The sequence below is a fragment of the Takifugu flavidus genome, chromosome 15 (genome assembly GCF_003711565.1).
Source record: "Takifugu flavidus isolate HTHZ2018 chromosome 15, ASM371156v2, whole genome shotgun sequence".
In the NCBI taxonomy this organism is placed as follows: Eukaryota; Metazoa; Chordata; class Actinopteri; order Tetraodontiformes; family Tetraodontidae; genus Takifugu; species Takifugu flavidus.
This window is the reverse complement of record NC_079534.1, coordinates 2,395,608-2,411,407: the sequence shown is the minus strand read 5'-3', so window position 1 is coordinate 2,411,407 and position 15,800 is coordinate 2,395,608. Positions and strand designations below refer to the sequence as shown.

General features: G+C 47.1%; 3 protein-coding genes across 3 annotated transcripts; 1 reads left to right on the top strand and 2 right to left on the bottom strand.

The window, feature by feature from the left end:
- Positions 1–552: 552 nt before the first annotated feature.
- On the bottom strand, positions 553–7,918 carry LOC130538930 (leucine-rich repeat-containing protein 52). Its single transcript, XM_057056978.1, has 3 exons — positions 7,488–7,918; positions 6,286–7,341; positions 553–3,715 (listed from the first exon to the last, which is right to left on the bottom strand). Exons 2-3 carry the CDS (start codon positions 6,932–6,934, stop codon positions 3,384–3,386), a joined length of 981 nt encoding a protein of 326 aa, XP_056912958.1. The 5' UTR covers positions 6,935–7,341; positions 7,488–7,918; the 3' UTR covers positions 553–3,383.
- Positions 7,919–9,275: 1,357 nt separating this feature from the next.
- mgst3a (microsomal glutathione S-transferase 3a) lies at positions 9,276–11,929 on the top strand. Its single transcript, XM_057056995.1, has 6 exons — positions 9,276–9,436; positions 9,845–9,968; positions 10,943–11,016; positions 11,095–11,152; positions 11,236–11,308; positions 11,373–11,929. The coding sequence occupies exons 2-6, from the start codon at positions 9,852–9,854 to the stop codon at positions 11,507–11,509; spliced, it is 459 nt and encodes a 152-aa protein (XP_056912975.1). The 5' UTR covers positions 9,276–9,436; positions 9,845–9,851; the 3' UTR covers positions 11,510–11,929.
- A 222-nt stretch (positions 11,930–12,151) lies between these two features.
- On the bottom strand, positions 12,152–15,473 carry LOC130538936 (mucin-2-like). Its single transcript, XM_057056990.1, has 5 exons — positions 15,293–15,473; positions 14,513–14,797; positions 13,391–13,666; positions 13,154–13,317; positions 12,152–13,055 (listed from the first exon to the last, which is right to left on the bottom strand). The coding sequence occupies exons 1-5, from the start codon at positions 15,390–15,392 to the stop codon at positions 13,011–13,013; spliced, it is 870 nt and encodes a 289-aa protein (XP_056912970.1). The 5' UTR covers positions 15,393–15,473; the 3' UTR covers positions 12,152–13,010.
- Positions 15,474–15,800: the final 327 nt, after the last annotated feature.

Genomic DNA, 15,800 nt, shown 5'->3' with positions numbered 1-15,800 from the left:
CGGAGTTTACGCCACCGTCAATCAATAGCTGCTTTCATGAGACGTAATAAGAGACGAGAATACGAGCTGATGATGCGGGAGGGATTGATAGAACCGTGCCGTGATGCTGATGAGGAAGCTCTGTGGGAACAATACGGATATTTACAGTAATCTCCTCACTAACACTTGGAATTCATATCACTTAATAAAGTTCCCCCCGCCCCGGCGTGTTAGCATTCATCTGACGGCGATTTGCCCTCCACGTGGTGACGAGCAATGATGAAAGTTTGTTGAAAGAAATGGAATGCTTGAACCACCACTCTCCGGAAATATCTCCTTCATCTCTGACCTCCGCCGCTCTGTGGCTAAAGAATTCCCACCCCGTTCCGCGTGTTTCTGTGAGCAGACGCGCCAGGAGGCTGTTGGGGCCAGTTAGAGCCACTCTTGATGCCACGTCGCTCATCTGCTGCAGACCCACATGTTCCCTGGACCACAGAAGCTAGCACACAAGAAGGGCCCCACGCTAATTAGCTTAGCTCAAACTCTGCCCCCATCAGAAATCAATGTACAAACTTTTCCCGAAACTCCAAAGGTTTAATGAACATTTAATGCTCCGCAGCTCTCCCAGACTGTCATTCAGGTCGAACAAAATTTAAGGACAAACAAGCTTCAGGGACTTGCATCTTTATCCATGTGCTGTCAAAAAGAATACAAATTGCTATCAAGTACCTTTTTTAGTTTTAATGCTAGGCTAGGACAACCATGGCAGTTATAATAACAGTATAAATAAATAGTCTCATCCACCGTCTCATCAAAAATACAAGCTAGTTCCTCATGAAATTTCAGATTTCAGAGGCGTTTCTCTAAATTCAGAGCGTTCTGTTCTGAGGATGTAGCATCAGTGGTAATCTTAAGTGGAGCACAGTGTTCTCGGAGACGATTTGAGATGGAGATGAACCGCAGAACAGAGGGGTTTTTTTTGTATCGGCGGGTGTTATGCATATGCATGTGTGCGCGGGGACTTTTGCAGTCTGGGGGTGTAAAAAGCACAGAATAACGACTCAATTCTTCTGCTTTTTGTGTGTCCTCGGAGAGCAGCTTACGTTGTCTGAACTCCCTCCATCCCAGCAAAAAAAAACACCTCCAAAAAACGAAAGAGAGGCTTTGAAGGATCAGCTGGGCTCCAGAATAGCGGAGGAACGTATGGAAAGTTAAACACGTGGTTAACGGCCTGCCCGCGTCACCGTGCTGACATCAATTAGCGTAGCGGCTCTGCTATTTCCAGGCCCTTCCACGGCTTCGCGTGGTCTAATCGGGAGAATGTAACACACACTCGCAGCTGAGACACACACACGCATGTAGATGTGTGACAGCTCACTGCGCGGACCTCAACAGACGTGCGCATTAGTCTGTTAGGAAGCCGAGCAGATATTCCACCCTGATGTATTCCCAGGCATCCCAGCATTCAGTGCCATGCTAGATGCTCCAGTTTGAAGACGCTGGTGTGCGTTATTATTATTATTATTATTATTATTATTATTATTATTATATTATTATTATTATTATTATTATTATTATTATTATTATTATACGCTTTGGTACGTCGATAAGCTGGAGTCACGCTGGCCAATCAGGAATTTAGGAGGAACCCAAGCAGGCTTTATACAGTAGTGTGAAAGAGACGTGTCGGTGGTCTGCAACCCAAAAATACACCACCACGATTACACGGAGGCAGTCAGAATCGGTCTCTATTCTTAGTTATTTGCATTTTGGACCAGTTGTCTACTGGAAAAACCTGTAAATGTTGCAGAACTTCGGCCCAGTTTAAATCAGTAAATCTCGCCTCATTAACCTTCACCAGAGTTTTATGAAAGAAATCACTTGATTCAGCTGAAACTATTCCCACCGGAGTTGGTAGAACAGGCATTTATCACAATAGATGAGATGAAACCTGTTTGGACAGATATAAATATTAACGTTGGCTAATTATTCAAGTGTCCAAAACTCTCTTGTATAACGCTGAAAACGAGCCGGCTGTATTAGCACCATTGCTACGCCTGTGCCTTTCACTTCCTGTAATATATGTATTTATTCTGGGGAATAAGGATGTTTAGATTGTCTTTCCATTGACATTGTTTTACTTTTCTCTTTCCTTAATCAGACGATACCAGTAAAACACAGTTTCTCTCTCTCTCAGACACACATGGGGCGTTTTGGAGCCGCTAGTTTGGTGAATTTGATATTCCAGCATGTTCTTTTCTCATATTAACAGTCAATGTCAGAGTGAACTGAACATAAAATGAGTCCATTCCCACACCGAGCAGGTCTGGACTCTCTTATGTGTGGCTGTAAAATTGCTACTAATGTTGATTTGTTTTATGATTGCAGCTATAATCTTCTGTAGTGATGCAAAGTAAAGATGTACCATAATGTCTTCCATAATTTAGTCTGCTGCAGTAAATCCTGTTGGGTTTTTTGGGGGGGGTTTGGACCAACAGAGAATGTGCAGAGCTTGTTGTGCCTTTAGGAGCAGCAACAGTACAACGGGAACAAATGGAGCAAATCACTCAGAGAGAGGACGGAGATGAAATCGATTATCACACTGTTGTTGACGTGCAAAGCAGCGGCACCTGATGCCAAACAGCCTTCGCAGGCTCAAACTTCCACAAACACTGAGTGATGCACTTTTGTTTCTGAAGACATCAAAGCTGTAAGATGAAGACGTGTTTATAAAGCAGCCTCATATGAGACCGCAGCACTTTTGTTGGTCATTTGATGTGTACGTTGCCATCGTGGAGGTCCTCTGGGCAGGAATGACAGGACTGTTGAAGTAGGATTGATGCATACCCAAAAGGACAACATGCTAGCTAACATCTCATATTCTATGTCTTCCTGGGCAACTGGCAGCTAGGAAACAGCTGGTTGGGCTCAGGAAGCTCACCAATTAATCTAAATCATAGGTGTGGGTGTGCTTAGTTAAGCACTTCACAACAACATCCCTGTGTTAGCCACCTCGCTGTCACCTGTCATCACGCTAACGTGAACTCTGGCTCAGGAGTGGAAGCTCTTGAGGAGCAGGCGGAGGTTCTGCTGGAGCTGCTGAGGCTTCCTTGTCACCCTGCGTAACAGATGGGGAGCTAAATCAGTAGATGCTGGCTTTACCCAGGGACAGCGGACCTCCACGATGGCAGCTTGGATGCCCATGACATCATCTGAAACTACAGCGAAAAGAACAAAAAACCCACAGAAGTGTTCATCTCTGTGGAACCCGCTCACTTCTCTCTCCAAGCAGAGCTCTCAAACGGACTCATTATGGCTGAAGTGTCATCAGGCTGCAGACGGTTCTGGAAAATGACAGGAGGCACTGCGAGAATCCGATGGTGTGCAGAGTGGGTCTAAATCATTTAAACTGTATGTGACATTTTCAAATCCCCGTTGCCATGGTCACTCCTGGCCCGGGAAGAGCGTCCTGTCTCGGCGCCGTCCTCCTCCTCCTCGTCCGCGTCCAGGTTCTCGTCTTTCTTTTTGATGTAGCGCTCGTAGAGCACCATGACGACGCCCATCATCCAGGCCGACACCGTGCCGGCGGCGAAGATGACGAAGCCGATGACGACGAAGAAGAGGTAGTCCAAGGAGCCCAGGGTCTGGTGGCACAACGTCCGCAGCTGGATGCCCACCTCACCCAGGCGGCGGCCCTGCATGTCGGCCGGGGAGCCGCACACCGTCTGGCCCTCGTCTGTCACCGGGTCACACAGAAAAAGAGTTTTAACCACACGTGTTTTGTAAATAAGAAACTCACGCGTGTCACTGTGCAAACATGATGTAATTTTCATGAAATGTAAACGATCCTTTGATGTGGGAAGAAGCTTAGCGGGGATGTTTCCTCCACGGCGAGGAACCTTCGTGAGCTTAAACTGCTGAAATATGCAGGATCAGGATCGAGCAGCCATTATCGCCACAGTGGTTAAAACTGCGAGTGCGTCGGGAGCCTCGCTGCAGAATTGAATTACATAAAAACGCATGAATTATTCAGAACGCTGCTTCACCGCAAGATTAGAAACTGACTTGGGCCTTTGTGTCTGTCTGCGTGAAGCTTCAGATCACGTCATCTTGAAACTCCACTCCTCTGCCCAAACGCTACGGAGACTAAAAGGATGCAGAACAACAACATGGCCTCCTTTACAGACCCAACCAAAGTTTTCCAGCCTTGGTTTTAACGGCCTTCTGCTTTCTTTAAGAGCTTTATGTCCCCCCCACGGTGCCTTCAGGAGCCCTAAACCTTTGAACCCGACCACTTTCCAGCAACACTTCCATGATCCCACCTTGGCGGGACTTGACCTCCGGCTGCATCACCTGACAGGTCGGTTTCAGCAGAATTGTTTCCTCTCTGCATGAGTCTCTGTTTTTGCCCTCGGGGGGGATCCTCCGTGGCTCGGGGAGGATCTGAAAGCCAGTGTGGGGTTGAAGAACAGGAGAGTCGGTTTCTCTAAGCTCCACCAGCGAGATTTCAAATCCTGCGCACTGATCCTCTGAAAGGCTGCTCTCGTGTTGTGCTCCACAAAGACACACGTTCATACAAGTGCACACGTGCACGGCCCCTTTTCACGTACGTGCGCAAGCCCCAATTCTCTGTCTCTGTAGAGCCCACTCATGTCTGTGTGCAAGCGCAGGCGTCCCTGACTGCCTGTGCCTGACAGCTAGGAAGGAAAACCCTTCTGGCTTCAACCCCCCCCCCAAAAGGGACTGCATCAAAGAAGAGGGCTTTCCCCTCCCTCCTTCCCTCACCCCGACTCTGCTCTATTTCGAGATGCTTTTCTTATATAACAGCGAAGCAAGTGCTAATCTGGCCAGGGAGGCGAGACGGAGGAGAATCTGTTGGTTCCTCCCGCGTGCCTCCTCGCTCCCCCACCAGTGATGCGTTCCCTAAGCTGAGGAGACAAGCAAGTCGCGTTGCAGGAACCAGGTGGATCCCAGCGAAGGCAGGAGCAAGGCTGTGGAACCAGGGAACGCAGCTGCAGCACGACGTTGCCCTTCTGCTGCCCTTCCTCGAGCTGCCTCTCCGTGTGCACATATATGCGTCCATAATTCAATAATGTTATATTTATATATTCATCTCCACGTGCACTTCCCGAAATGGGCGGAACGTGAGGGCGCCTACATCCAATCAAAGTGGTATTGTGGATCTATACGTCCGCCGTCTCCCTTGCTAGCAGCTGTCGCTGGAAAGGGCTTCGCTCCAGTTTAAGCTTGACTCAAGGCGATAGGCAGCTCCAAAATGGGACAGCTACTCGTTTGGAGGCGCTTTAAGCTGCGCAGGGAGCAGGGTGGACTGCATTTTGTCATACGTGCACGCATGAGCACGCGTGAGGAAAGGCGAGGTGCCTGGGTATCACTACGGCGTTGGAATTATGGCTGGATTTTCACACTATAAATAGCAGCTGCCCTTTTGACTATAGACACATCCTGGTAATAAAGTTTGCTGAATATCTGCAGCATCTATCAACCCAATATCTGATGCATCAGCTGCCATCCGCCCGCCATATTGGCAGCAAGGTAGCCACAAACAACTTGGTTGTTATTCCCGCCGAACAGCTGAAGGGAATTTAGGAACGCCCCGGTGGTGAGAGGGGAAGTCCAAAGGCGCCCCTTCCTCTGATCCTCCTTCTGCCTCTCTTATTTGGTGGCTTAATGCGGTCACACTCGGCTGCTGTCACCTGCGCCCCCTCCCCCGCGAAGGCTGAGACAGAGGTGAACTCAGCATATGCCGCGTGGTTTATGCCGCGTGGTTTATGCGCAGATGTGCGGGAGCAACAGGGAACTCCAGCAGGAGCTGATCGTGGCTTCTGAGGGGAGACCTTCACTGTCGCTGCTGCTCTCTGAAATGCAACTGTTTCTTTTTTTCTTTATTTGTACCAGCGGATGCTGTCCAATAACAATTAAATCTCATATTAATAGTTCACTAAACACTGGATGATGTCATGCCGGAACGATGGTAACAGTAATGACCCAATTAGGTTGGTATTATATTATATTTGTGATGTATGATGTGTACAAGACTATTACATATATAATCCAAATGCATGACAGAGCTTTATCATCCAAAACTAGTTGTCTGGTTTCACATTCATAAATAATGCTGCCTATAATCTATAATAATGAATCTTTTATCACATGCGGGTAGTTAATTTGAAGCAATTAGGCAAAATATCAGGGGTTCACACTGCTGGTGCTATTTAGCAGTGAGTCTCTAGGTCTCATTATTAAGGCGATTCATTGTCAGCTCGTAATCAAATCAATGATAGAAACCTTGGAACTTGAAGCCCTCCAGGTGGATCCACAGACACAGGTCTTCGTTGTCGCACTCGCAGCTCCAGGGGTTCCCGCTGAGCCCCACTGAGCGCAGAGCCGGCAGCGCCATCAGAGAGGTGATGTTCAGGACCGTCAGATTGTTCCGACTCACATCCAACACCTGAAGGGCCGAGTTTTCCGCGAAGGCGTCCGGGTGAATTTCCGAGAGTCCCGGGTTGTCGGTCATCCTGAGCATGACCAGACTGGCCAGGGGGCCAAAGGTCCTGTCCTCGATGCGACTCAGGGTGTTGAAGGAGAGATCCAGGTAGGCCAGCTTCCGCAGATTCCCAAAGGTGGACTCGGAGATCTCTGTCAGGGAGTTGTTGCTGCAGTCCAGGTACACCAGGTCGGAGAGGTAGTTGAGCGCCAGCGGCGGCAGCTCCGCGATGCGGTTGTTGGAGATGATCAGCTGCCGCGTGGCCAGAGGCAAGTTGACCGGAAACGTGGTCAGATGCTGCCCGGCGCATTGAACCACCAGCTGATCGTCGCACACGCACCTGTCCGGGCACCCCGACGACAGGACCGGGGAAGCGTTCGCCCCCGCGGTGAGGAGAAGCGCGACTAGGAGCTGCAAGGGTTGCGCGCTTGGCTGCGGGGCAAGACGCATGACACCACCGAGGGCTTCATCCACCCCGTTGGGAAAGATTCCGGCGCGCTCACATCCTTCATTGATCAGCTCCTTTTCCCTCAAACGTTTCCCACAAAGGTCAGTCCCAACGCCCGCCCCGGGCAACCTCTCGAGCGTAATGTCTCAGTTCATCCTGTCGCTGGCTCCGGATTGTGCGCGCATCCACCGCGTCCACTTGGCAACCGCGCATCCATGCGGGATCAAATTACTCACACAGTTAGTGGAGGACGGATCATTTAAAATGGATCCGTTTGGGCAGCGGCGCGTTTCTCTCCGCCTGGCTTCCGAAACTAGACGCAAATGAGTGAAGCGCGCGCTGAGCTGCGCGGAGGGTGGGGGTGTTGAGGACCGGTTTGGGGCTTTGGAGCGAGTGAAGACTCACTGGGCTGTGGAGGAAGAGGGAAACGTAAACAGTGCCTTTATTGACATGCGAACGGGCCACTTGTGATGTCAACACATGGATGAAGTTAATGATTCGTGTGTGTGTGTGTGTGTGTGCAGAACAAAAGGCATGCACCTGACACCATCGTACCGTATGACATCGGATCACACGAGGTTTTGGAAAAACAAGGTGTGACACCACCCCGTCACGTCCCTCCCAGGGCCCCCGACCCCCACAGCTCAAGGATGGGACGAGATGTGATGGGACAAGGTGGTCCTGCCCAGGCAGCAGTTGTTTCTCTCTCCTCTCCAGTGTCAGCAGGAGCCCCGAGTCTATTCCTGGTTCTGCGTGTAGGTGTTGAAATGCTGAATCAGACTCGACATGATGGAGGAGGAGGACAGATATGCTGCTGACACACCAGGGAGGAATAAAAAAAACCCACCCTGGGTCGACATCAGTCAACAACCTACCGCGCAACTCCTGCGCACGCACGTCCCAGAAAACTTCGAAAGGTTTTTTTGTTTTTTTCTACTCCTTCGTTTGTACTCCTGGGTGTTAAAATAGATCAAGAGGCCTGTAATCATGTGCATCCAAGTGCTCTTTCACACTTGCCCCCCGGCGGACTGAACTAATCCACACAGCTGTTTAGTGTCGGATATTCAGCGACTTTATGAGGACCTCTAGTGGTGAATACGCGCCATTGTTTTAGCACTTTTTGGACCGATATTCGCCTCAGAAACAACTCGGATATATTTTAATTCTTACATACTCTAATAAGAACGAAAATTCTGAATTCCTGTCTAAAACATTACATTTAAAAGTGCTTAAATGTGAAACTGAAGAGCATTTTTTATTAGCATCAATGAGAAAATGAGCTCCAAACATGAAGCCACCAGAAGCAGATTTAGTATTGCTCAACGGTTGATGTTTACTCAGCTTCTCGTGGCACTCCTTTTTTTTTGCTGTGTCATTCTACCTCGTCGGGCTTCTTTTGTGAAATGAAATCAAAACGAAAAGGTCAAAAGTGTTTATTTGTTTTTGAGACTCAGTGGCTTAAGAGAAAAGGCCCATCTGGGTGGGTCGGGTCTTCAGGCTGTGGCTAATCTAATATTGGTTACACACAATTTCCACTAAAGTGCAGCGGCATCTGATTTGATTGAGATTTCAGGCCCGTGTCTGCAGCTCGTGTGGCAGACACGGCGTCTGTTGACCTCCACATGACCAGTTATTTGACACTGGAGACCCAGGCCCGGTTTCCAGGCCTGTCAGCAGCTGTGTCTGTTTTGCAGTGAGGTTTCGCAGGACCAGGTTCCTGCAGGAGGAAAGGCAGGAACGGGAAAGGCAGGAATGGGAAAGGCAGGAGTAAACTCTAAGAATGTAGCCCGATGGCCTCAGAAGGTTAAAGTGTTTGTTTTGTTTTGTTTGCTGAGAGTTTTGGCCAGTGTGACCACAGAGATTCAATATTCTATCAAACTCAAATGAAGTTAAATGTGCAGATGTGCAGTCATCATCCTCAAAGAGGACTTTTCATGCTGTCCAAGAGCAGCTTGAACCACGGATGACCTGATTCAAATTTAGTGCCCTGGGGTCAAAGGTCAATTTAATGGTGACTTATTAAACCAGGTGCAGGCTCCAACTCACTAATCATAATTAAAATGACACCAGTTGCAGTTTGGAAAGTCAATTTACTTGAAAATACACACATAAATGCTTTATTTACCATTGTCATATGCTAGCCTTTTCTTTTTCGCAGTGTCCTTTTAAAAAAAACGTAGCTTTGTTTGCGTTTAAGAACATCCCCCAGCTGTCTAGGTCGGGGACTATTTTTCCGAGAAAAGGTCGCCGCGGATGGAGCTGATAAGTGCAGCTTCAATTTAGTGGGGACAAACGGGCATCCCGATAACATCTAGTAGGTTACTAATCAATCAATAAATCGATCGAGTAAATCATTTTCTGACCGATAGTCTTTATTGGCGTGCGCGTCCCCCGTTCACGCCCACGCTGCGTGTCTTACGTAAGGGTGCGGAAACAGGAAGGCGCTGCAGCGTCTTTGTCACCTTGTCTAACTTTTAAAGAGCAGCTTTCCTCTGCAGCTCCAGGTACGGTCCAATCTTCTGAATTTTCATTGCATGTGAAATGATCTGACCTGCGCCACAACCTAACTCAAACTGTGCTGGAACCTTTAAATGATCGTTCCTGTTTAAGGGCGGCCATAGAGGTTTAGTCGGGGGGGGTTTCTGGTTTGTTTTTTGGGAGATTACCTGGTCGATGTATGAAATATTTAACATAGTGAATGGGTGCACGCAGGTCTAAAATATTGTGCATCCAGTTGTAAGAAATGCTCATTTTATGTTAAGGTCATTTGCAGGCAAATTAGGCATGTAATTGGATTATTTTGCTCTGCGGTCATCATGGGCCGCGAAACAAGCAGGCTTAGATATTAATTTAAATGGGCTCAACTGCGTCCAAATGCACCATTTTTATTTATTTATTCGACTTCTTTCTAGCGTCACGATGGTTGTGCTGTCCAAGGAGTATGGATACGTGGTCCTGACTGGCGTTGCCAGTATGGTCATGATCGGACATCTGGCCGTTAAAGTTGCCAAAGCCCGCAAGAAGTTTAAAGTGCCGGTGAGCAGCAAATAAACATAAATGTTCATTCTGTCCATTTTCATTTTCATTTCCATTCTGCGCCTGGGCATTCCGTGGCGTCTTTCAGCCAGCTCAGAAAACCACATCAACGACAAAAGACCACCTAATTCTCATTTTTGAAGAAAATAAAGGTGTAATATAAGTGGTTTACAAATATCCACGCGTTATGTGTAGGATTGGAGCTGAAAACGAAACCAAGAAAAATCAGCGGGACGAGGGGCATGGCTAAAAACGACTCTATAAAGTTCTGCATCACGCCTTTAGACGGGGCGATACTTCTGTTACTAGACGCCCTGAATGTTTTGATCGCCATGCACACCTTAAGATTTGGTAGCGATTATGTTGAGATTGTTGTTAAGTATGCATGAAGCCAAATTACAAGGTTAGGAAAAAACATGTGTCCCCCTACGGGACATCTTAGTTCCATAATGTTCCTTTGTGTTCAATGTATAAACGTCTTTGAAGGTGCCTCACCTTTTTTTTTTTTTTTTTTTTTTAATTTTAGATATGTTTGGGTAATACTATTCATTTACGACTAATTATTTCCTTGATATAGAGTGGTTTTAATCTTTGGGGTGTAGTTCCAATTTACACCACTAGTGGCGCTGTGTCGAGTGTTCACGTAACATAGCAGAAGAAGAATACTTCATTCTTCTTCTCTATTATATATTTACTGTTAGCGAACATTACTACAAAATATACATTTGACTTCCGTAGAAGTCGAATTTGAAGAAATTTGTCTAACACGATACGTTTATTGGAAAAGGTGGAAAAATTTCATGTTACAGCATAAATAGAGGCCATCCATACATCTTATTTTGTTAATAGGTGATGTGATGTATTTTTCTTGGGCTGGTGTCAATAGCTTCCAAATCCACATGATCAAGTGGCTCCATCACACTATTTTTCTGGCTCTTTGGATGATAACATTTTTATTTTCAATTGTTTTACAGTACCCTCAGATGTACAGCGATGATCCCGAGACCGGGCCAATTTTCAACTGCATCCAGCGTGCGCACCAACAGACGTATGTTTCTGCAAAAACAATGCTTCATATTCTCAGAAATCCTGAGGTTGAAAGATTGAACATGTTTATCCTCTCCAGCCTGGAGATCTACCCCATCTATCTCTTCTGCCTTGCTATTGGTGGTCTGAATTGTCCTGTAAGTAGTTGTTATTTTGTAATACCTCCAGCGTACTTGGGAATTAATCCCGATCTTCTGTGTTCCTTTTTGGGTAACCAAAGCGTGCCGCCAGCGGACTTGGCTTGGTGTGGATCATTGGCAGAGAGGTGTTTGCCCATGGCTACTCCACAGGAGGTGAGATGATGCTCACGGCTTTGTTTGCACGTTCAGATTTTTACAATTGATCCACACCTTTCAGACCCGGAAAAAAGAAAACGGGGAAGATTCGGGAACCTGGCCTTGATCGGGCTGATGCTGACCACAGCTAACTTTGGGCGCCAGCTGCTTGGCTTTCCTTGTCCACGGATGGGTCAATTCCGTCCAATTAAAGCGTGATTCTGAAGACAAACTTTCCAAAGATTTGCCTTAAATTCGCTCTCCACAACATTTTCACATTGCTGACATTAACCTCTGACCAAATTTCTAGGTCAAGTCAGTAAAAACTCAAATTATCAAGTGACCTGACTGGTTAGTCAAGAACGGAAAGGCCTCTCCAGTGACTGGTTTGTCCACTGGCCGGCACACCTAGCATGTAAAAGACATGTCAGTTTGTTTTTTCAAGTCTGCCCTTGAACACTAGACTACTTTAAGTGAGATATTTCAGAAATGAGCAAATGTTTGTGACATGAGCCTTTAATGTTGACTCTACCAAATGAAGATACTACCTGGTTCATGCCGTTGGACACGCTAGCACTTAACGCTTTATTTGTTTTTCTGAAAAGTCGGGTTTTATATCAATAAACGAATCGAAAAGGATCCTCTTTGTCCTTCGTTTCCAGACATATCTTTGCTCCTCGTACCAGCTAAAGTTACCATCCCGGTCCTTTAATGGACGGTTTGTGTATTTAAGGGAGTGTCTGTTATCAGGAAGGTAATCGTGCAAAGTCCACATCACCTGTCTGGACAGGTGCTTTGCAGAACTAGCAAGGGAATGTTCAAGAAACAACGCCCTCAATAATGAATGCGTGAAACACTCCATTACACTGGTTAAAGATAAGATTTTATTTAAAAAAAACAAAACAAAACAGGAAATCCTCAAGCTTAACAGCACATTATTGGAAAATCTAACGATAAAAGTAGGGGTGGTTCCAGCACAATTACGATACTCCAGCTTGTGCCACTACCACCCACAGACGTATCACAATATACAGAAGCATTTTTTTTACAGCGTTTAATCTTTAAGTGTGCATTAGGTGTAAAAAGCTCCTGCTGTGCCTTGGTAAAGTGATCATAAAATAGCAAAAATTCAGGTGTTTTCTGTCCGGAAGGTGCAACACCACATATAACACTACATCCTGTTAAAATTAGAACAATTTAATAGTGAGAGAAGTGTCTGCATAAGCTACGAAACTGAAAAATCACTTGTTGGTAATGCGTATGCGTGTCCTGCCGCCTCTCAGTTTAAGACAAACTGGCAATTCACTGTGAAAGTGCACTTCAGCATTTGGTCATCCTGCAGATTTAAATGTATCTGAATAATTTTAGGCGAGTTCCTATTTTTCTCTGGTTAACCTGAGTTTAGAAGATACACTACAAGACTTCACATGACCTTGATCTACATGACCTAACTTCGCCCCTAGGGGGCACTGTGAGCTCAGATTTCTAAAGTGCGGTGCATCCAGGAGGACGAGCCAAAGGTGCAAAGTTAACGTCACCTCACCGGGAGATCAACAGCAACACTACGAATCTCCTGAAACCAAAAAGGGCCTAAAGTTAAAGAATGTTTAATTTTCTAATGGAGCTATTTCACAGCCAAAATCCAGGAGATGGTTTTACAGGGAGCTTTTTCCGATTCCCCATTGGTCTTCTTTGAGTTTGGACGGCCAGGATGTTTCTCTCAGTAGGTGTATCTGGAGAGCGGCGTGTCCTCCATCAGATCATCCTGGAATCGAGGGGAAACGCAACATTTCGGCGTTAACAACGGGTGTTTAAATAGGTTCGTATTTGAGCCAAATAAAAATCCCTTTATTATCAACCCACCATGGGTAAATCCTGCAGCCGATGGAACTCTGGATGGTTGGTGCGCTGGCGGAACCTGAAGAAGAGGGTGATGAAGACGATAGCTGTGGTGACAATGAACACTGACAGCAGCCCAGCCAGCAGGGGGTCCAGAGGGGAACTCGAGCGGTAGCGTGGTTTGATGTCTACAAATCAAGAAAGCGGTGATTTCATTGAATCCCAGCTAGCAGGAGGTCTAATCTGACCGGGTTTTCTCACCTTCATCTCCTACATTGAGCTGAGCCGGGGCCTCCCGGTGTGTCGGACCCGCGGGGCCTCGACCTGTTGCCGAGGTCAGAGGACCCTCGGTGGTGGTCGGCTGCGATGGGACCGTGGTCGGTAATCCAGGCTGCGACAGGATGGCGGAGGTTGTGACGTGCGCGTCCTGCTCCGTGTGCACAGGCGGAGATGAGAAGGTGGCGAGGGGGTCTGGGGTCAGCTGTGGAGGAGTGGATGGCTCTAATGTCAGCGTGGATGAAAGGGCGTCTGCAGAAGCTGCAATGGGGAGAAGCGAGGGGTCAAATCGAGGATCCGGCCCTCCAGACACGCACAGCACATCAGTAAGAAGGTTTTGGGCTTTTCATCCCATTTATCCAAGCTACACCGGCAAGAAACCAGCAAAAAAAACACCTCCAAACTCGCTCTTCATTAAGATTAAAATGAGGATTATCACACGTTTTCTGCCAGCATGAGAAGAATCTTTGATATTTCTGTTGAAGGGCAGCTGAGGATGGACGAGGGTGTGTTCTATAACATCAGACTTGCTTCATTTGCATGATGCAAGGGTTTGCACGATGCTTGTGGCCCAGGAAAGCTCCTACAGCACATTCATCAGGTTGTTTTTAAGTTTCTTGTCTGTGTTTTTTGTCTTTTTGTTGCACTCTTCTATTTATTTTCTTTTATAAAAACTGTCCAATCAATGACTCTGTTTTCATTCACACGCATCTATTAACATTATATAGAATAAATTAGATCTTTAAATAGCTGATTGTCAGGAATAAATGTTCTAAATCTGGTAATGCGCTGCTCTGATTAATGAGGCAGCCGTTGGAAAAGGAGCCGCTGAATGAGGCAACGTGACGTCAGTGGAAGGTGAATTAATATATCAGCCGACTACGACGTTTATTCTCAGCACAGTCATGTGGGCAAGGTGTGTGTGTGTGTGTGGGGGGGGGGGGGGGTGTCGCGGGAAACACTGCCGGCAATGGAGCTGTGTTTGAAAACAGCTTTGGGCGATGCCAGAAGTCTATTTTAAGAAATTAAGCGAGGACGAAGATGGACGATGGTTCAATATCCAGTTTTAGTCGTTATAAACGGCAGGTGCGTGGATGTTTCGGGTACCTGAGGACGTCTGGGGGCCGGGCAGCGCGCTCATGATGTTTGTGGGTGGAGGGGGAACCGCTGCAGAGGTCGTGGTCGCGGAGCTGGAAGCGGCATTTCTCTCTGACTCAGGAGTCTCTTTGGTAATGGAGGCGGCTCCAGGCGAGGTTTCATTCCTGAGTGCGGGGTGATGCGTCTGCTCTGAAGCCTCAGGCCAGGAAGCATTAGAGCGAGGAGCTGGTGATCCTCCAGCGTGACTCTGCAGGGCGGCCAGGGTGAGAGCGGGCGATGGAGGACTGGTCTGACCTGTGGAGAAATCAACACGCACCTTCATCACAAAGTGCTGAGTTTTGTTTGTTAATTCTAAAGAATCTACAACCGAGATATTGAAATATTCAGATGCCTGTGCACAAATATGTGGGGTTTTTATTTAAAAAATGATTGAAAATTATGTAATTATCCGATTGGAGTATCCTGAAATTGTGATCAATTCGTTTTGGCTCAGTATCATTTTGCAGGAAAACGTGTGGATAGAAGATTGACATCAGCTCTGAGTGTTTATTGATTTTGTTGGGTGGAAAAAAAATCAATAAAAATGACAATTTTAAGTGTAAATAATCGGGGATGTAGGAAAAAAGACCGTTGCTAAAAAAAAAAAAAACCAAAATAATCGTCGCACACGTTGATCGTCGGATTTAAGTTAATAAATGAACTTATTTAACAAAGATCAGATGTGCTCATAAGATCCCTTTGTTTTGGCGATCTGCCGAGCGCACCAGAAGAGAGATCTCCGCATCTTACCTCTTATTTGCGACGAGCCGGTGAGAACCGCAAGCAAACCAAGGAGCAGGCGAATTTCCAATATCATCTCACTGTCGGCTTCAAAATGACAGAAAAGCATCAAACGGATCTGAACGGCGGATCTGCTCTGTGGCTCTGATGTTGTTTCCGTTACGTGAGCTGACAGCGCACATCATCGGCGCTAAAAATATCCGGAGGGAGTGGGGCAGAACAGGAGCAGGGGTGGGGCCGCGTGGGGGCGCGCACGGGAGACCATCTTTCTTTGTCTTTGTCTTTTTTATTTTTTTTGGCTCTAACAAAACTCCAGATTCGCTGCGCGCTTCCTGTGATTCACCGTGCGTGTTTTTGGTCTGAAAATTTCCGCATCCATTCCTCCGAAAGAGCACGGGCGGGCAGCAGCTGTTGCCGCGTTGCGCCAATCAGAAGTCGGTGCGTCAGACGCGCAGCCGCGTGCGTCAGGGGCGCCGTTTGTGGAGCGCTCAACCTGGCGGTCGCTAACACGCTGCGC